Source organism: Pseudophryne corroboree, chromosome 7, assembly GCF_028390025.1.
Source record: "Pseudophryne corroboree isolate aPseCor3 chromosome 7, aPseCor3.hap2, whole genome shotgun sequence".
In the NCBI taxonomy this organism is placed as follows: Eukaryota; Metazoa; Chordata; class Amphibia; order Anura; family Myobatrachidae; genus Pseudophryne; species Pseudophryne corroboree.
Window position 1 is genome coordinate 5,019,768 of NC_086450.1, and position 22,279 is coordinate 5,042,046.

Consider the following 22,279-nt stretch of genomic DNA (forward strand, 5'->3'; position numbering starts at 1 on the left):
AGCATGCAAAAGGTGAGGCAGCCATGTTGGGCACCAGTTTAGTAGGGATGTAGTTATTATACCGTCATCTGCCGGTCAGGTCACATGGGTGACAGAGGAGTATACGGCTATAAGGGGCAGTATGGGCACAGGGGTCTGCCCGCTGATGTAGTTATTGTACAGTCATCTGCCGGTCAGGTCACATGGGTGACAGAGGAGTGTACGGCTATAAGGGGCAGTATGTGCACAGGGGTCTGCACGCTGATGCAGTTATTACATACCCTCCAACATGACCCGCCCCACTAGGTACAAAATGCTCTATTTCTGGACTTCCCTCTTAATTTGTTATTGCCATCACCTGTGAAGAAACAGCTTTCTTATCATTTAACTAGTTCAACACAGGTGATGGAAATCATAAATTAAGAGGGAAGTCCAGAAACAGAGCATTTTGTACCTAGTGGGGCGGGTCATGTTGGAGGGTCTGTTATTATGCAGTCATCTGCCGGTCAGGTCACATGGGTGACAGAGGAGTATACGGCTTTAAGGGGCAGTATGGGCACAGGGGTCTGCCCGCTGATGTAGTTATTGTACAGTCATCTGCCGGTCAGGTCACATGGGTGACAGAGGAGTATATGGCTATAAGGGGCAGTATGGGCACAGGGGTCTGCCCGCTGATGTAGTTATTATACAGTCATCTGCCGGTCAGGTCACATGGGTGACAGAGGAGTGTACGGCTATAAGGGGCAGTATGGGCACAGGGGTCTGCCCGCTGATGCAGTTATTATACAGTCATCTGCCGGTCAGGTCACATGGGTGACAGAGGAGTATATGGCTATAAGGGGCAGTATGGGCACAGGGGTCTGCCCGCCGATGCAGTTATTATACAGTCATCTGCCGGTCAGGTCACGTGGGTGACAAAGGAGTATACGGCTATAAGGGGCATTATGGGCACAGACACAATTTGTCACATGATGTGGGCTTTCCTGATCGATCGGACGAACAATCATTCCGTGTGTTTGCACGATATTGTACATGGCACGCTCCCGTAGGGTCGTCTGTCGCTTCCCCTGATCTTTCTGCATGTTCAAAATATCAGGGGAAGTGGCTGATGATCCCATAAAGCACTATGGGTGGGGGGTTTGGCATAGTGGACGGTCATGCACCGGATCGTTCTGTGTGTATGGCCATCGATATGCCGGCCCTCGGATCGTCCTTCACATCGGTTGGTACACCAATTTGCCGATATGCCCGGCTAGTATACAGTAGATGGTCAGAAAATCAGGAGCTGTCTGTGACTCATGTGGGGGCAGTATTTTTAAGAAGAAGATCTAAGTGGGCGCTGACATTACCATCATTCACTGGTGTCCACAGAGTACCAGGAGGTGCCCAGTGCTACCAGGCATCGGACCGACCATCCTAAGGTGCAATAATGGTTCCCCGACCGTGATTTAGGGGTTTCAGAACTGTCTCTCGTCAACACACAACGCCAGTGGTTTTAGGTTTTACCCTCCAAACCGCCGTATAGTACATCTGGTGCCATGACGGGTAAAATCACTGGTGATGTGCTGCAGCTTGTGAAAAAATGTATGTTGGTAAATCTCGCCAAAATGTCTGAGACCTGGCAGGAGAGGTCACAGAATGAACAGCGGTTACACAGAGGATGTGAGTGACAGAATCCATCTTTGTCTGTGTGCTAAAATCGGCGGCGGTCACAGGAAGTAACCATGAGATTAAATGCGCGGACCGGAGGAAGAGCGCCGCGCGCACAGCTAAATCATTTCTTACAGTAACAGGAGAGATTATTACTACAAGATGGGGCACACTGATACATCACTATTATAATAAAGCTGAATTGTATTATTGCTTATTAAAGTCTTTCCTATCCACCAATATTATATGTGTCATGTAGCAGGATCAGGGGCCCCAGTCTGTAAGAGGTGGCCCCTCAATGGCCACCTTTCTTCAGCTTTCTGCTAGACGAGGAGAAGCCATAGAGCAGAATTGCTCCCATGTTTTAGCGACACAAGTAGTCATTTTGCAGAGATCTGGCGATACAATCTCCCAGTTCCGCTTCTGAGTCACCATTTTGCAGTAGGTACAAATTAACAGGGTATAGCTGTACGCCCTTCAGTGGCCAAAAACGCCCAGTACCCGGGACCATCTGATGTATCCTAGTCCTTTACTCTGAGTCCAAAAACATACGTTCCAGAAAATTTATATTAAAATAACATAATTAGTGTAGGGGGCAAGTGGGGCAGTCTGAGAAGGGTATATAGCAGGTGAGAACAGGGGCAAGATGTGAGGCACAGACTGGTGAGAAGGGGGCACGTGAGTCACAGACTGGTGAGCATAGTGTCATGTGGGGTCAAGCAGGTGAGTTGAGGCACAGACTGGGGAGGAGGTTCATATGAGGCACAGACTGATGAGGAGGGGCATGAGAGGCACAAACTGGTGGGAAAAGTGGCATGTGGGGTCAGGCAGGTGTGGCGAGGCTCAGACTGGTGAGGAACGAGCATGTGAGGTACAGACTGACGAGGAAAGTGGCACGTGGGGTCAGGCAGGTGTGGCGAGACTCAGACTGGTGAGGCGGGGGCATTTGAGGCACAGACTGGTGAGAAAAGTGGCATGTGGGGTCAGGCAGGTGAGGAAAGGCACAGACTGGTGAGGCGAGGGCATTTGAGGCACAGACTGGTGAGAAAAGTGGCATGTGGGGACAGGCAGGTGAGGAGAGGCACAGACTGGTGAGGATGGGGCATTTGAGGCACAGACTGGTGAGAAAAGTGGCATGTGGGGACAGGCAGGCGAGGAGAGGCACAGACTGGTGAGGAAGGGGCATGTGAGGCACACACTGGTGTGGAAAGTGGCATGTGTGGACAGACAGGCGAGGAGAGGCACAGACTGGTGAGGAAGGAGCATGTGAGGCACACACTGGTGTAGAAAGTGGCATGTGGAGACAGGCAGGTGAGGAGAGGCACAGACTGGTGAGGAAGTGCATGTGAGGCACACACTGGTGTAGAAAGTGGCATGTGGGGACAGGCAGGCGAGGAGAGACACAGACTGGTGAGGGGGCATGTGAGGCACAGACTGGTGAGGAAAGTGGCATGTGGGGTCAGGCAGGTGTGACGAGGCACAGACTGGTGAGGAGGTTCATATGAGGCACAGACTGGTGAGGAAAGTGACAGGTCAGGCAGGTGAGGAGAGGCACAGAATGGTCAGGAGGGGGCAGCGTTTGTGTGAAGCTATGGAGGTAGTGAGTGAGTGAGTGCGAGTGAGTGTGTGTTGGGGGCTAGATCCGGCTCTGTAAGTTCATGTCCAGCTTGGCGTCGGCCACGTTGTGTGAATGTAACCAATGTCGCTGTGAGTTGCGGTATCTGAGCATTCTCCTCAGAGTGAAATACAGGCAGAGTAAATCTACTCATGTACTATGCACATTCCATTAGACTGCTGATTATAATCCTGTGTACAAGTATAAAATGTAATACCATATGCATACCATATACATACTATATACATACCATATACATGCCATATACTATACATACCATATACATGCTATATACATACCATATACATGCCATATATGCATACCATATGCATACCATATACATGCCATATACATAGCATATACATACCGTATACATGCCATATACATGCCATATACTATACATACCATATACATACTAGGGCCCTCATTCCGAGTTGATCGCTCGGTATTTTTCATCGCATCGCAGTGAAATTCCGCTTAGTACGCATGCGCAATATTCGCACTGCGACTGCGCCAAGTAATTTTACAATGGAGATAGTATTTTTACTCACGGCTTTTTCATCGCTCCGGCGATCGTAATGTGATTGACAGGAAATGGGTGTTACTGGGCGGAAACAGGCCGTTTTATGGGCGTGCGGGAAAAAACGCTACCGTTTCCGGAAAAAACGCAGGAGTGGCCGGGGAAACGGGGGAGTGTCTGGGCGAACGCTGGGTGTGTTTGTGACGTCAAAACAGGAACGACAAGCACTGAACTGATCGCAGATGCCGAGTAAGTCTGAAGCTACTCTGAAACTGCTAAGTAGTTAGTAATCGCAATATTGCGAATACATCGGTCGCAATTTTAAGAAGCTAAGATTCACTCCCAGTAGGCGGCGGCTTAGCGTGTGTAACTCTGCTAAAATCGCCTTGCGAGCGATCAACTCGGAATGAGGGCCTATATACATACCATATACATGCCATATATACATACCATATGCATACCATATACATGCCATATACATAGCATATACATACTGTATACATGCCATATACATGCCATATACATACCATATACATGCCATATACTATACATACCATATACATAACATATACATACTATATACATACAAACCATATACATGCCATATATACATGCCATATGCATACAATATACATGCCATATGCATACCATATACATGCCATATACATAGCGTATACATGCCGTATACATGCCATATACATGCCGTATACTATACATGCCATATACAAACCATATACAGGCCAAATGCATACCATATACATGTCATTACTGCATTGTGGACCTGATAACACAGCCTTTCCCCATATTTACAAACCAAATGCCTGAGTTCTAACCTTGTTCTCTTTCCGGTTCCAGGGGCTTCGCCAGGGAAAACCCGACTCCTGCGCTTTGCGCACAACAGCATCAACTTAACGTTTTACCGCAATTTTAACTACACAAACAAGGAATTCAAGGTGTCCTTGATTAGAGGGATCAATAAAACAGGGATTGTCTGTAAAGGATCCTTCAACGAATCCCAGATTCCCTTTGAGTACAATAACTGCACAGTGATTCCTGCAGCGAACAACGTCACTTTCAACCTGTGGGGCCTGAATGAGAACAGCACGGACATTTACTTCTTCCGCAGAGAGGTGATGTATCCCCCTCCGTACACCTCTGAAGATGAAGGGACGGTCATTCAAAAAGGTAACACAAGTAGCTTGTTCAGAAGTTATTGCAGGTACCAAGCAGCTGCTCTGTAGTGTTTCATAGTAATTTCACCAACTCGCAAAAAAAAACAAATCTAAAAAAACAATCAACAAGATCACTGGTGAACTACCCTCCCTAAGGAGATTATACGTTAGGCGATATATTGTTCGACTTATATCTTTCCATCAGTCCTCAGGTTGGCTTGGACACACATCGTCCTGATGTGTACCCAGCCTTAGAACTACTTATGTTGGATCGACACAGACAAATAGTGCAGCTGATCCATTAGCAACCACAAAAAAACGTACTAACAACTACCTTACAACACAGCCATATAAACTGCCTCAACAAAAATGTAAGAAGAGATACCCATAAATCAACTCGGGAGTGTAGGAGAAATGCCACCCCTAACTCAACCCAGGACTGTAAGAAAAAAGCCACCCATACTGTAACTCAACCCAGGAATGTAGGAGAAAGGCCACCCATACCTCAACCCAGGAATGTAGGAGAAAAGCCACCCATACCTCAACCAGGGAATGTAAGAGAAAAGCCACCCATAACTCAACCCAGGAATGTAAGAGAATAGCCACCCATACCTCAACCAGGGAATGTAAGAGAAAAACCACCCATACCTCAACCCAGGAATGTAGGAGAAAAGCCACCAATACCTCAACCAGGGAATGTAAGAGAAAAGCCACTCATAACTCAACCCAGGAATGTAAGAGAAAAGCCACTCATAACTCAACCCAGGAATGTAAGAGAAAAGCCACCCATACCTCAACCAGGGAATGTAAGAGAAAAGCCACCCATACCTCAACCCAGGAATGTAGGAGAAAAGCCACCCATACCTCAACCAGGGAATGTAAGAGAAAAGCCACTCATAACTCAACCCAGGAATGTAAGAGAATAGCCACCCATACGTCAACCCAGGAATGTAGGAGAAAAGCCACCCACAGTGTAACTCAACCCAGGAATGTAGGAAAAAAGCCACACATACCTCAACCAGGGAATGTAAGAGAAAAGCCACCCATATCTCAACCCAGGAATGTAAGAGACAAGCCACCCATACCTCAACCTGGAAATGTAGGAGAAAAGCCACCCATAACTCTCAACCCTGGAATGTAAGAGAAAAGCCACCCACATCTCAACCCAGGAATGTAAGAGAAAAGCCACTCATACCTCATCCCGGGAATGTAAGAGAAAAGCCACCCATACCTCAACCCAGGAATGTAGGAGAAAAGCCACCCATAGCTCAACCCAGGAATGTAAGAGAAAAGCCACACATACCTCAACCCAGGAATGTAGGAGAAAAGCCACCCATTACTAACCCGGGAATGTAGGAGAAAAGCCACACATAACTCAACCTAGGAATGTAAGAGAAAAGCCACCCATAACTCAACCCAGGAATGTAGGAAAAAAGCCACACATAACTCAACCCAGGAATGTAAGAGAAAAGCCACCTATAGCTCAACCCAGGAATGTAAGAGAAAAGCCACCTATACCTCAACCAGGGAATGTAAGAGGGAAGCCACCCATATCTCAACCCAGGAATGTAAGAGAAAAGCCACTCATACCTCATCCCGGGAATGTAAGAGAAAAGCCACCCATACCTCAACCCAGGAATGTAGGAGAAAAGCCACCCATAGCTCAACCCAGGAATGTAAGAGAAAAGCCACACATACCTCAACCCAGGAATGTAGGAGAAAAGCCACCCATTACTAACCCGGGAATGTAGGAGAAAAGCCATCCATAACTAACCTAGGAATGTAGGAGAATTGCCACCCATATCTCAACCCAGTAATGTAAGTGTTAGGGTCTCCTGCCCTGTGCTGCCACGTCGTCATGGCAACCGGGAGACAAGTGCTAGTGGAGTAACCTGAGCGCAGCTGATACTCCGGTTCGGGTCTTTTGCTGTGCAGTGGTTATAGGCTCTGTGCACGGCAGGGGATCCGGTGCTGGTTTTTGTGCTCACAGTCTGTGAGGTCTGAGTGGGGCGTGGACAGCACCTGCTTTATAAGGCCTCTTTTCAGGGTAAGCAGATGCTGCTGAATCTCTGTTGGTTAGTCAGTTCATGAAAGTTAGCCAGTACTGTGTAGCTTTGTATTTGTTTGTTGCTTACTGCAAATAGGCCTGGGGATTTGGTATTACACTCTGCCAATCCAGACCTAGCAGTAAGACTGGAGTCAGTCGTTTAGCTTGCTGGGGTTCTGTTATTACTCTGTGAACTTAGCAAGTTTGCGGCTGTATTCTAACACTTGCCTGTCTAATCCTGTCTCACTGTGCTAGGTGTCAGGGGTTAGTTTAGTGGCAGTAAGCTTAAACCTGTGCACTGCAAGTGAGAATCAGGATTGTGGAGGCTCTCCTTGTGTCTATCATTCCATCTCTGACCAAGGAGTTTACTGCCACACCCGTTGGTAACCCTTTAGGGTTTTGCTGTTGCCCTTAGCAACAGCATTTCGGGTTCTCTACGTATTAAAACACAACATCTTGCTTTTTACATCTGAGCAGTTCTAATACAAGGGAGATACCCAGTTCCTTAGCCTCTGGGCTTCTCTGTTCACTGTGTGTGTATTTTGTTACCCTATCACCTTCTGTGTACGTTATGTCATATTCCCCAGTTTGTCTGTGAGTCCATTTGTTTTGCATAACAGTTCAAACACCAGTACATTCCTGCAGACACTGGAGTGCATAACAGTTCTGACACTAGTACTTTCCTGCAGGCACTGGTGTGCATAACATATTCAGCAGCCTAATACTCCTGTTGAAATTTTGTGGGAATATGGAGCATACCCCTCAAAATACGTTGCAACAGGTGGTCGATCAGGTGCAGGTCCTGACTCGGCAATTTAATGATTTGTCCATTAAAATGCACACCTCCCAGGCTGCTGGCGGAGCTCCCGCAGCAGCAGCACCTGCAGGGGTTAAGGAGCCGAAAGTAAATCTCCCGGATCGTTTTTCTGGAGATCGCTCGCAGTTCTTTTGTTTCAAGGAGAGCTGCAAGCTATACTTCCGGCTTAGGCCTCAGTCTTCTGGGTCGGAGATTCAGCGGGTGGGCATAGTGATTTCCTTGCTACAAGGAGACCCACAGGTCTGGGCATATGGGTTGCAGCCTGACTGTCCGTCGCTTAAAAGTGTTGATGCGTTTTTTACGGCACTGGGCATGTTGTATGATGACCCTGACAAGACGGCCTCAGCCGAGGCTCAGATTTCGATCCTTAAGCAAGGGCGAAGGCCAGTTGAGGTTTACTGTACGGAGTTTCGGAGGTTGGCCCATGATACCCAGTGGAATGACCCAGCCCTGAGACACCAGTACCGAAGAGGTCTTTCTAACCAGATAAAGGACCAACTGGTACAATATCCCTTGCCTGATAGCTTGGATCAGCTCATGCAGTTATCCATCCGGGTGGATAGACGGCTGAGAGAGCGTAGGCTTGAAAGGGAGACTGAGATTTCCTTCCTTCCCAAGGGAACCTCAGACTCTGAGGAATTTTCTGAGGAGCCTATGCAGATTGGGGCTACCCGCCTCTCCTCGCGTGAGAAGACGCGGAGGAGACAGCAGGGGTTGTGTTTGTACTGTGGGAATAAAGGTCATGTGGTAGTATCATGCCCAGAAAAGCCGGAAAACTTCAGGGCCTGAGGGTGATGGGAAATATCCTGTCAGGCCAGAAGTCAGAATTTCCCAAGAAGACTTTTATCATTCCGGTGACCTTGAAGATCCTGGGTCAAACTGTCAAGACTGAGGCCTTTGTGGACAGTGGGGCCGACGGGGTTTTTATGGACCGCCAATTCGCCCTAAAACACTCTGTTCCCTTAGTACCCTTGGCATCGGAAATTGAGATTTGTGGGTTAAACGGGGAACCATTATCCCAAGGTAAAATTACCTCTTGCACTAGCCAGATTTCTTTGTTTATTGGAGCCACACACTCTGAAAAATTGTCCTTTTATGTGACTGTCTGTACTTTTGCCCCATTGGTGTTGGGGTTACCCTGGTTAAGGGCCCACAATCCTCAATTTGACTGGGTCTCTGGGGAGATTCTTAGTTGGGGTACTGATTGTTTCAGGAGTTGCTTGAGCCTTCCAGTCAGGCTCTCGCAGCTAAGTTTGCCAGGATTGCCAGGGTGTTATGCAGATTTTGCGGACGTGTTCTCCAAAAAAGTTGCAGAGGTACTACCTCCCCATCGCCCCTATGACTGTGCCATTGATTTGTTGCCAAATGCTAAGCTTCCCAAGAGCAGGTTGTACTCCCTGTCACGTCCTGAGACTCAGGCTATGGCAGAGTACATTCAGGAGAACTTGGCTAAGGGATTTATCAGACCTTCACAGTCTCCAGTTGGGTCGGGGTTCTTCTTCGTGGGTAAAAAGGACGGTTCGTTGCGACCCTGCATCGACTTCAGGGAATTGAACCGTATCACGATTAAAAACTCATACCCACTGCCTCTCATTTCGGTCTTGTTTGACCAGCTTCGTACTGCCACCATTTTTTCTAAGATTGACCTACGCGGTGCGTACAATCTAATCCGAATAAGAGAGGGGGATGAATGGAAGACTGCCTTTAATACCCACTCAGGGCATTATGAATATTTGGTGATGCCTTTTGGGCTCTGTAATGCCCCGGCAGTCTTCCAGGATTTCATGAATGATGTGCTCAGGGAATATTTGGATAGATTCTTAGTTGTATACTTAGATGACATCCTAATCTTCTCCCATTCCCTGGAGGAACATCGGAAGCATGTACGCTTAGTCCTCCAGAAACTCAGAGACCACCGGCTTGGGGCGAAGCTGGAGAAGTGCGAATTTGAAGTTCAGCAAATCGCATTTCTAGGATATATTATCTCCCCAGAAGGTTTCCAAATGGAGGGTTCCAAGGTACAGGCAGTCCTGGATTGGGTGCAGCCCACTAGTTTGAAGGCGCTTCAGCGTTTCCTGGGCTTTGCGAATTTTTATAGACGATTTATCGCTGGATTTTCGTCTATAGTGGCGCCCTTGGTGGCACTCACTAAGAAAGGGGCGGATGTTGCTCACTGGTCTTGTGAGGCTAAAGCGGCTTTTGCCCGTCTCAAAAGGGCATTTGTTTCGGCCAAGGTGCTGCGACACCCAGATCCAGAGCGTCCTTTTGTGGTGGAGGTGGATGCCTCTGAGATGGGTATTGGGGCAGTGCTTTCTCAGATGGGAGTGTCTGATAATCGCCTTCATCCCTGTGCTTACTTTTCCCGTAAATTTTCGCCTGCCGAGATGAATTATGACGTGGGTAACCGGGAATTGTTGGCTATTAAGGATGCACTCGAGGAGTGGAGACACTGGCTTGAGGGGGCTAAGTTTGTGGTCTCAATTCTCACTGACCATAAGAATCTGGCATATTTAGAGTCAGCGAAGCGTCTCAATGCCAGGCAGGCACGATGGGCTTTGTTTTTTGCTCGCTTTAATTTTTTGATAACATATCGCCCTGGGTCAAAAAACATCAAGGCTGATGCGCTCTCGCGGAGTTTTGCTCCAATCCAGGAGACCACCGAGGAGCCGTTGCCCATTGTTTCCCCATCATGTATTAAAGTGGGCATTACCCAGGACCTCTTATCATTAGTCCTTAGAGCACAGGAGCAGGCTCCTCCAGACCTTCCGGTAGGTCTTTTGTTTGTGCCTCCTAGGTTAAGACAGCGAGTGTTCCTGGAATTCCATGCCAAGAAGTCTGCAGGTCACCCGGGTATTGCCAGAACTCGGGAGTTGCTATCTAGGGCGGTGTGGTGGCCCTCGGTGGCTAAGGATGTGGATCAGTGGGTTCGGGCATGTGACATCTGTGCCCGAAATAAGACTCCTAGAGGGGTTCCTGTTGGCCCATTACATCCACTCTCTATCCCATCTAAGCCATGGACCCACATTTCAATGGATTTTGTGGTGGACTTGCCCAAATCCTCGGGGATGACAGCCATCTGGGTTGTCGTTGACAGGTTTTCGAAGATGGCGCACTTCGTTCCACTGGTTGGGCTGCCATCAGCCAGACGCCTGTCTGAATTATTTATGCTGCATGTTGTGCGTCTCCACGGGTTGCCACTTGATGTGGTCTCTGACCGCGGATCCCAGTTTGTGGCCAAATTCTGGAGGGCATTTTGTTCCGATCTCCAGATTTCTGTCAGCTTGTCGTCAGGCTACCATCCGCAGTCTAATGGGCAGACTGAAAGGGTGAACCAGTCCTTGGAGCAGTTCCTCAGGTGTTATGTCTCCAAGTGTCAGACTGACTGGGTTGCTCATCTGTCCATGGCGGAGTTTGCCTATAACAACGCGGCTCACTCTGCTACAGGGATCTCTCCCTTCCTTTGTGTGTATGGGCATCATCCTAAGGCCAATTCTTTTGACCCCCTGGACTCCACGCCTGGTGGTTCCTCTGTGGTTTCGGTCCTTAGAGGTATTTGGCGGAAAGTGAAGAAAGCCCTTGTGTCTGTGTCATTAGTGACCAAAAGGGTTTTTGATAAGCGGAAAAGACCCTGCAGCTTCAAATTAGGAGACTTCGTCTGGTTGTCTACCAAGAATTTGAAGTTGAGACAGCCATCTCATAAGTTAGGGCCCCGGTTCATCGGCCCTTATAAGATCACCAGGGTTATCAATCCGGTGGCATTTCAGTTAGATCTGCCCCGTTCTTTGGGTATCAATAAAACATTTCATTGTTCCCTTTTAAAACGGGCGATTAGTAATCCTTCTTCCAGTGGAAGACCTTCCCCTCTTCTGATACGTGGCCAGAGGGAGTTTGTTGTTGAAAGGATTCTTGACTCCAAGGTGGTTCGGGGTTGGCTGTCATTTTTGGTGCACTGGAAGGGGTATGGCCCGGAGGAGCGGTCGTGGGTGCGCAGTTGTGATCTTCATGCCCCCAGACTGATACGCTCTTTCTTCTCGCAGTTCCCCGATAAACCCGGTGGTAGGGGTTCTTTGACCCCTCGTCAGAGGGGGGGTACTGTTAGGGTCTCCTGCCCTGTGCTGCCACGTCGTCATGGCAACCGGGAGACAAGTGCTAGTGGAGTAACCTGAGCGCAGCTGATACTCCGGTTCGGGTCTTTTGCTGTGCAGTGGTTATAGGCTCTGTGCACGGCAGGGGATCCGGTGCTGGTTTTTGTGCTCACAGTCTGTGAGGTCTGAGTGGGGCGTGGACAGCACCTGCTTTATAAGGCCTCTTTTCAGGGTAAGCAGATGCTGCTGAATCTCTGTTGGTTAGTCAGTTCATGAAAGTTAGCCAGTACTGTGTAGCTTTGTATTTGTTTGTTGCTTACTGCAAATAGGCCTGGGGATTTGGTATTACACTCTGCCAATCCAGACCTAGCAGTAAGACTGGAGTCAGTCGTTTAGCTTGCTGGGGTTCTGTTATTACTCTGTGAACTTAGCAAGTTTGCGGCTGTATTCTAACACTTGCCTGTCTAATCCTGTCTCACTGTGCTAGGTGTCAGGGGTTAGTTTAGTGGCAGTAAGCTTAAACCTGTGCACTGCAAGTGAGAATCAGGATTGTGGAGGCTCTCCTTGTGTCTATCATTCCATCTCTGACCAAGGAGTTTACTGCCACACCCGTTGGTAACCCTTTAGGGTTTTGCTGTTGCCCTTAGCAACAGCATTTCGGGTTCTCTACGTATTAAAACACAACATCTTGCTTTTTACATCTGAGCAGTTCTAATACAAGGGAGATACCCAGTTCCTTAGCCTCTGGGCTTCTCTGTTCACTGTGTGTGTATTTTGTTACCCTATCACCTTCTGTGTACGTTATGTCATATTCCCCAGTTTGTCTGTGAGTCCATTTGTTTTGCATAACAGTTCAAACACCAGTACATTCCTGCAGACACTGGAGTGCATAACAGTTCTGACACTAGTACTTTCCTGCAGGCACTGGTGTGCATAACAGTAAGAGAAAAGCCACCCATTACTGACCCGGGAATGTAGGAAAAAAGCCACCCATATCTCAACCCGGGAATGTAAGGGAAAAGCCACCCATAATGTAACTCAACCCAGTAATGTTATGGAAAAGCCACCCATAACTAGCCAGGGAATGTAGGAGAAAAGCCACCCATTACTAATCCGAGAATGTAGGAGAAAATCCACCTATAACTCAACCCAGGAATGTAAGAGAAAAGCCACCCATTACTAACCCAGGAATGTAAGAGAAAAGCCACCCATAACTAGCCAGGGAATGTAAGAGAAAAGCCGCCCACAACTCAAGCCGGGAATGTAAGAGAAAAGCCACCCATAACTAGCCAGGGAATGTAAGAGAAAAGCCACCCATAACTAGCCAGGGAATGTAAGAGAAAAGCCACCGATAACTAGCCAGGGAATGTAAGAGAAAGTCACCGATAACTGAACATGGGAATGTAAGAGAAAAGCCACCCACAGTGTAACTCAACCCAGAAATGTAGGCGAAAAGCCACACATAACTCAACCTAGGAATGTAAGAGAAAAGCCACCCATAACTCAACCCAGGAATGTAGGAAAAAAGCCACACATACCTCAACCAGGGAATGTTAGAGAAAAGCCACCCATATCTCAACCCAGGAATGTAAGAGACAAGCCACCCATACCTCAACCTGGAAATGTAGGAGAAAAGCCACCCATAACTCTCAACCCTGGAATGTAAGAGAAAAGCCACCCACATCTCAACCCAGGAATGTAAGAGAAAAGCCACTCATACCTCATCCCGGGAATGTAAGAGAAAAGCCACCCATACCTCAACCCAGGAATGTAGGAGAAAAGCCACCCATAGCTCAACCCAGGAATGTAAGAGAAAAGCCACACATACCTCAACCCAGGAATGTAGGAGAAAAGCCACCCATTACTAACCCGGGAATGTAGGAGAAAAGCCACACATAACTCAACCTAGGAATGTAAGAGAAAAGCCACCCATAACTCAACCCAGGAATGTAGGAAAAAAGCCACACATAACTCAACCCAGGAATGTAAGAGAAAAGCCACCTATAGCTCAACCCAGGAATGTAAGAGAAAAGCCACCTATACCTCAACCAGGGAATGTAAGAGAGACGCCACCCATATCTCAACCCAGGAATGTAAGAGAAAAGCCACTCATACCTCAACCCAGGAATGTAAGAGAAAAGCCACACATACCTCAACCCAGGAATGTAGGAGAAAAGCCACCCATTACTAACCCGGGAATGTAGGAGAAAAGCCATCCATAACTAACCCAGGAATGTAGGAGAAAAGCCACCCATAGCTCAACCCAGGAATGTAAGAGAAAAGCCACCCATTACTGACCCGGGAATGTAGGAAAAAAGCCACCCATATCTCAACCCGGGAATGTAAGGGAAAAGCCACCCATAATGTAACTCAACCCAGTAATGTTATGGAAAAGCCACCCATAACTAGCCAGGGAATGTAGGAGAAAAGCCACCCATTACTAATCCGAGAATGTAGGAGAAAAGCCACCCATAACTAGCCAGGGAATGTAAGAGAAAAGCCGCCCACAACTCAAGCCGGGAATGTAAGAGAAAAGCCACCCATAACTAGCCAGGGAATGTAAGAGAAAAGCCGCCCACAACTCAAGCCGGGAATGTAAGAGAAAAGCCACCCATAACTAGCCAGGGAATGTAAGAGAAAAGCCACCCATAACTAGCCAGGGAATGTAAGAGAAAAGCCACCCATAACTAGCCAGGGAATGTAAGAGAAAGTCACCGATAACTAAACATGGGAATGTAAGAGAAAAGCCACCCATAACTAGCCAGGGAATGTAAGAGAGAAACCATCCATAATTAATCCGGGAATGTAGACGAAAAGCCACTCATAACTAGCTTGGGAATGTAGGAGAAAAGCCACCCATAACTGAACCCAGGAATGTAAGAGAAAAGCCACCCATTACTAACCCGGGAATGTAGGAAAAAAGCCACCCATATCTCAACCCGGGAATGTAAGGGAAAAGCCACCCATAGTGTAACTCAACCCAGTAATGTTATAGAAAAGCCACCCATAACTAGCCAGGGAATGTAGGAGAAAAGCCACCCATTACTAATCCGGGAATGTAGGAGAAAATCCACCTATAACTCAACCCAGGAATGTAAGAGAAAAGCCACCCATTACTAACCCGGGAATGTAGGAGAAAATCCACTCATAACTAGCCAGGGAATGTAAGAGAAAAGTCACAGATAACTCAACCCGGGAATGTAAGAGAAAAGCCACCCATAACTAGCCAGGGAATGTAAGAGAAAAGCTGCCCACAACTCAAGCCGGGAATGTAAGAGAAAAGCCACCCAATACTAGCATGGGAATGTAAGAGAAAAGCCACCCATAACTAGCCAGGGAATGTTAGAGAAAAGCCACCCATAACTAGCCAGGGAATGTAAGAGAAAAGCTGCCCACAACTCAAGCCGGGAATGTAAGAGAAAAGCCACCCATAACTAGCCAGGGAATGTAATAGAAAAGCCACCCATAACTAGCCAGGGAATGTAAGAGAAAGTCACCGATAACTGAACATGGGAATGTAAGAGAAAAGCCACCCATAACTAGCTAGGGAATGTAAGAGAGAAACCATCCATAATTAATCCGGGAATGTAGACGAAAAGCCACTCATAACTAGCTTGGGAATGTAGGAGAAAAGCCACCCATAACTGAACCCAGGAATGTAAGAGAAAAGCCACCCATTACTAACCCGGGAATGTAGGAAAAAAGCCACCCATATCTAAACCCGGGAATGTAAGGGAAAAGCCACCCATAGTGTAACTCAACCCAGTAATGTTATAGAAAAGCCACCCATAACTAGCCAGGGAATGTAGGAGAAAAGCCACCCATTACTAATCCGGGAATGTAGGAGAAAATCCACCTATAACTCAACCCAGGAATGTAAGAGAAAAGCCACCCATTACTAACCCGGGAATGTAGGAGAAAAGCCACTCATAACTAGCCAGGGAATGTAATAGAAAAGTCACAGATAACTCAACCCGGGAATGTAAGAGAAAAGCCACCCATAACTAGCCAGGGAATGTAAAGGAAAAGCCGCCCACAACTCAAGCCGGGAATGTAAGAGAAAAGCCACCCAATACTAGCATGGGAATGTAAGAGAAAAGCCACCCATAACTAGCCAGGGAATGTAAGAGAAAAGCCACCCATAACTAGCCAGGGAATGTAAGAGAAAGTCACCGATAACTGAACATGGGAATGTAAGAGAAAAGCCACCCATAACTAGCAAGGGAATGTAAGAGAAAAACCATCCATAATTAATCCGGGAATGTAGACGAAAAGCCACTCATAACTAGCTTGGGAAAGTAGGAGAAAAGCCACCCATAACTGAACCCAGGAATGTATGAGAAAAGCCACCCATTACTAACCCGGGAATGTAGGAAAAAAGCCACCCATATCTCAACCCGGGAATGTAAGGGAAAAGCCACCCATAGTGTAACTCAACCCAGTAATGTTATAGAAAAGCCACCCATAACTAGCCAGGGAATGTAGGAGAAAAGCCACCCATTACTAATCCGGGAATGTAGGAGAAAATCCACCTATAACTCAACCCAGGAATGTAAGAGAAAAGCCACCCATTACTAACCCGGGAATGTAGGAGAAAAGCCACTCATAACTAGCCAGGGAATGTAAGAGAAAAGTCACAGATAACTCAACCCGGGAATGTAAGAGAAAAGCCACCCATAACTAGCCAGGGAATGTAAGAGAAAAGCCGCCCACAACTCAAGCCGGGAATGTAAGAGAAAAGCCACCCATAACTAGCCAGGGAATGTAAGAGAAAAGCCACCCATAACTAGCCAGGGAATGTAAGAGAAAAGCCACCCATAACTAGCCAGGGAATGTAAGAGAGAAACCATCCATAATTAATCCGGGAATGTAGACGAAAAGCCACTCATAACTAGCTTGGGAATGTAGGAGAAAAGCCACCCATAACTGAACCCAGGAATGTAAGAGAAAAGCCACCCATTACTAACCCGGGAATGTAGGAAAAAAGCCACCCGTATCTCAACCCGGGAATGTAAGGAAAAAGCCACCCATAGTGTAACTCAACCCAGTAATGTTATAGAAAAGCCACCCATAACTAGTCAGGGAATGTAGGAGAAAAGCCACCCATTACTAATCCGGGAATGTAGGAGAAAATCCACCTATAACTCAACCCAGGAATGTAAGAGAAAAGCCACCTATTACTAACCCGGGAATGTAGGAGAAAAGCCACTCATAACTAGCCAGGGAATGTAAGAGAACAGTCACAGATAACTCAACCCGGGAATGTAAGAGAAAAGCCACCCATAACTAGCCAGGGAATGTAGGAGAAAAGCCGCCCACAACTCAAGCCGGGAATGTAAGAGAAAAGCCACCCATAACTAGCCAGGGAATGTAAGAGAAAAGCCACCCATAACTAGCCAGGGAATGTAAGAGAAAAGCCACCCATAACTAGCCAGGGAATGTAAGAGAAAGTCACTGATAACTGAACATGGGAATGTAAGAGAAAAGCCACCCATAACTAGCCAGGGAATGTAAGAGAAAAACCATCCATAATTCATCCGGGAATGTAGACGAAAAGCCACTCATAACTAGCTTGGGAATGTAGGAGAAAAGCCACCCATAACTGAACCCAGGAATGTAAGAGAAAAGCCACCCATTACTAACCCGGGAATGTAGGAAAAAAGCCACCCATATCTCAACCCGGGAATGTAAGGGAAAAGCCACCCATAGTGTAACTCAACCCAGTAATGTTATAGAAAAGCCACCCATAACTAGCCAGGGAATGTAGGAGAAAAGCCACCCATTACTAATCCGGGAATGTAGGAGAAAATCCACCTATAACTCAACCCAGGAATGTAAGAGAAAAGCCACCCATTACTAACCCGGGAATGTAGGAGAAAATCCACTCATAACTAGCCAGGGAATGTAAGAGAAAAGTCACAGATAACTCAACCCGGGAATGTAAGAGAAAAGCCACCCATAACTAGCCAGGGAATGTAAGAGAAAAGCTGCCCACAACTCAAGCCGGGAATGTAAGAGAAAAGCCACCCAATACTAGCATGGGAATGTAAGAGAAAAGCCACCCATAACTAGCCAGGGAATGTTAGAGAAAAGCCACCCATAACTAGCCAGGGAATGTAAGAGAAAGTCACCGATAACTGAACATGGGAATGTAAGAGAAAAGCCACCCATAACTAGCCAGGGAATGTAAGAGAAAAACCATCCATAATTAATCCGGGAATGTAGACGAAAAGCCACTCATAACTAGCTTGGGAAAGTAGGAGAAAAGCCACCCATAACTGAACCCAGGAATGTATGAGAAAAGCCACCCATTACTAACCCGGGAATGTAGGAAAAAAGCCACCCATATCTCAACCCGGGAATGTAAGGGAAAAGCCACCCATAGTGTAACTCAACCCAGTAATGTTATAGAAAAGCCACCCATAACTAGCCAGGGAATGTAGGAGAAAAGCCACACATTACTAATCCGGGAATGTAGGAGAAAATCCACCTATAACTCAACCCAGGAATGTAAGAGAAAAGCCACCCATTACTAACCCGGGAATGTAGGAGAAAAGCCACTCATAACTAGCCAGGGAATGTAAGAGAAAAGTCACAGATAACTCAACCCGGGAATGTAAGAGAAAAGCCACCCATAACTAGCCAGGGAATGTAAGAGAAAAGCCGCCCACAACTCAAGCCGGGAATGTAAGAGAAAAGCCACCCATAACTAGCCAGGGAATGTAAGAGAAAAGCCACCCATAACTAGCCAGGGAATGTAAGAGAAAAGCCACCCATAACTAGCCAGGGAATGTAAGAGAGAAACCATCCATAATTAATCCGGGAATGTAGACGAAAAGCCACTCATAACTAGCTTGGGAATGTAGGAGAAAAGCCACCCATAACTGAACCCAGGAATGTAAGAGAAAAGCCACCCATTACTAACCCGGGAATGTAGGAAAAAAGCCACCCATATCTCAACTCGGGAATGTAAGGGAAAAGCCACCCATAGTGTAACTCAACCCAGTAATGTTATAGAAAAGCCACCCATAACTAGCCAGGGAATGTAGGAGAAAAGCCACCCATTACTAATCCGGGAATGTAGGAGAAAATCCACCTATAACTCAACCCAGGAATGTAAGAGAAAAGCCACCCATTACTAACCCGGGAATGTAGGAGAAAATCCACTCATAACTAGCCAGGGAATGTAAGAGAAAAGTCACAGATAACTCAACCCGGGAATGTAAGAGAAAAGCCACCCATAACTAGCCAGGGAATGTAAGAGAAAAGCTGCCCACAACTCAAGCCGGGAATGTAAGAGAAAAGCCACCCAATACTAGCATGGGAATGTAAGAGAAAAGCCACCCATAACTAGCCAGGGAATGTAAGAGAAAAGCCACCCATAACTAGCCAGGGAATGTAAGAGAAAGTCACCGATAACTGAACATGGGAATGTAAGAGAAAAGCCACCCATAACTAGCCAGGGAATGTAAGAGAAAAACCATCCATAATTAATCCGGGAATGTAGACGAAAAGCCACTCATAATTAGCTTGGGAAAGTAGGAGAAAAGCCACCCATAACTGAACCCAGGAATGTATGAGAAAAGCCACCCATTACTAACCCGTGAATGTAGGAAAAAAGCCACCCATATCTCAACCCGGGAATGTAAGGGAAAAGCCACCCATAGTGTAACTCAACCCAGTAATGTTATAGAAAAGCCACCCATAACTAGCCAGGGAATGTAGGAGAAAAGCCACCCATTACTAATCCGGGAATGTAGGAGAAAATCCACCTATAACTCAACCCAGGAATGTAAGAGAAAAGCCACCCATTACTAACCCGGGAATGTAGGAGAAAAGCCACTCATAACTAGCCAGGGAATGTAAGAGAAAAGTCACAGATAACTCAACCCGGGAATGTAAGAGAAAAGCCACCCATAACTAGCCAGGGAATGTAAGAGAAAAGCCGCCCACAACTCAAGCCGGGAATGTAAGAGAAAAGCCACCCATAACTAGCCAGGGAATGTAAGAGAAAAGCCACCCATAACTAGCCAGGGAATGTAAGAGAAAAGCCACCCATAACTAGCCAGGGAATGTAAGAGAAAGTCACCGATAACTGAACATGGGAATGTAAGAGAAAAGCCACCCATAACTAGCTAGGGAATGTAAGAGAGAAACCATCCATAATTAATCCGGGAATGTAGACGAAAAGCCACTCATAACTAGCTTGGGAATGTAGGAGAAAAGCCACCCATAACTGAACCCAGGAATGTAAGAGAAAAGCCACCCATTACTAACCCGGGAATGTAGGAAAAAAGCCACCCATATCTCAACCCGGGAATGTAAGGGAAAAGCCACCCATAGTGTAACTCAACCCAGTAATGTTATAGAAAAGCCACCCATAACTAGCCAGGGAATGTAGGAGAAAAGCCACCCATTACTAATCCGGGAATGTAGGAGAAAATCCACCTATAACTCAACCCAGGAATGTAAGAGAAAAGCCACCCATTACTAACCCGGGAATGTAGGAGAAAATCCACTCATAACTAGCCAGGGAATGTAAGAGAAAAGTCACAGATAACTCAACCCGGGAATGTAAGAGAAAAGCCACCCATAACTAGCCAGGGAATGTAAGAGAAAAGCTGCCCACAACTCAAGCCGGGAATGTAAGAGAAAAGCCACCCAATACTAGCATGGGAATGTAAGAGAAAAGCCACCCATAACTAGCCAGGGAATGTTAGAGAAAAGCCACCCATAACTAGCCAGGGAATGTAAGAGAAAGTCACCGATAACTGAACATGGGAATGTAAGAGAAAAGCCACCCATAACTAGCCAGGGAATGTAAGAGAAAAACCATCCATAATTAATCCGGGAATGTAGACGAAAAGCCACTCATAACTAGCTTGGGAAAGTAGGAGAAAAGCCACCCATAACTGAACCCAGGAATGTATGAGAAAAGCCACCCATTACTAACCCGGGAATGTAGGAAAAAAGCCACCCATATCTCAACCCGGGAATGTAAGGGAAAAGCCACCCATAGTGTAACTCAACCCAGTAATGTTATAGAAAAGCCACCCATAACTAGCCAGGGAATGTAGGAGAAAAGCCACACATTACTAATCCGGGAATGTAGGAGAAAATCCACCTATAACTCAACCCAGGAATGTAAGAGAAAAGCCACCCATTACTAACCCGGGAATGTAGGAGAAAAGCCACTCATAACTAGCCAGGGAATGTAAGAGAAAAGTCACAGATAACTCAACCCGGGAATGTAAGAGAAAAGCCACCCATAACTAGCCAGGGAATGTAAGAGAAAAGCCGCCCACAACTCAAGCCGGGAATGTAAGAGAAAAGCCACCCACATCTAGCCAGGGAATGTAAGAGAAAAGCCACCCATAACTAGCCAGGGAATGTAAGAGAAAAGCCACCCATAACTAGCCAGGGAATGTAAGAGAAAGTCACCGATAACTGAACATGGGAATGTAAGAGAAAAGCCACCCATAACTAGCCAGGGAATGTAAGAGAGAAACCATCCATAATTAATCCGGGAATGTAGACGAAAAGCCACTCATAACTAGCTTGGGAATGTAGGAGAAAAGCCACCCATAACTGAACCCAGGAATGTAAGAGAAAAGCCACCCATTACTAACCCGGGAATGTAGGAAAAAAGCCACCCATATCTCAACTCGGGAATGTAAGGGAAAAGCCACCCATAGTGTAACTCAACCCAGTAATGTTATAGAAAAGCCACCCATAACTAGCCAGGGAATGTAGGAGAAAAGCCACCCATTACTAATCCGGGAATGTAGGAGAAAATCCACCTATAACTCAACCCAGGAATGTAAGAGAAAAGCCACCCATTACTAACCCGGGAATGTAGGAGAAAATCCACTCATAACTAGCCAGGGAATGTAAGAGAAAAGTCACAGATAACTCAACCCGGGAATGTAAGAGAAAAGCCACCCATAACTAGCCAGGGAATGTAAGAGAAAAGCTGCCCACAACTCAAGCCGGGAATGTAAGAGAAAAGCCACCCAATACTAGCATGGGAATGTAAGAGAAAAGCCACGCATAACTAGCCAGGGAATGTAAGAGAAAAGCCACCCATAACTAGCCAGGGAATGTAAGAGAAAGTCACCGATAACTGAACATGGGAATGTAAGAGAAAAGCCACCCATAACTAGCCAGGGAATGTAAGAGAAAAACCATCCATAATTAATCCGGGAATGTAGACGAAAAGCCACTCATAACTAGCTTGGGAAAGTAGGAGAAAAGCCACCCATAACTGAACCCAGGAATGTATGAGAAAAGCCACCCATTACTAACCCGTGAATGTAGGAAAAAAGCCACCCATATCTCAACCCGGGAATGTAAGGGAAAAGCCACCCATAGTGTAACTCAACCCAGTAATGTTA

At 46.6% G+C, this 22,279-nt stretch overlaps 1 protein-coding gene across 1 annotated transcript in view; it reads left to right on the forward strand.

Annotated features, from left to right (window-relative positions):
• Positions 1 to 22,279, forward strand: part of CD28 (CD28 molecule) — a 149,208-nt gene that overhangs the window by 48,656 nt on the left and 78,273 nt on the right. Inside the window, exon 2 of the mRNA XM_063932651.1 lies at positions 4,620 to 4,949. Coding sequence (XP_063788721.1) covers positions 4,620 to 4,949 — 330 coding nt within the window. The remainder of the gene's footprint in view (positions 1 to 4,619; positions 4,950 to 22,279) is intronic.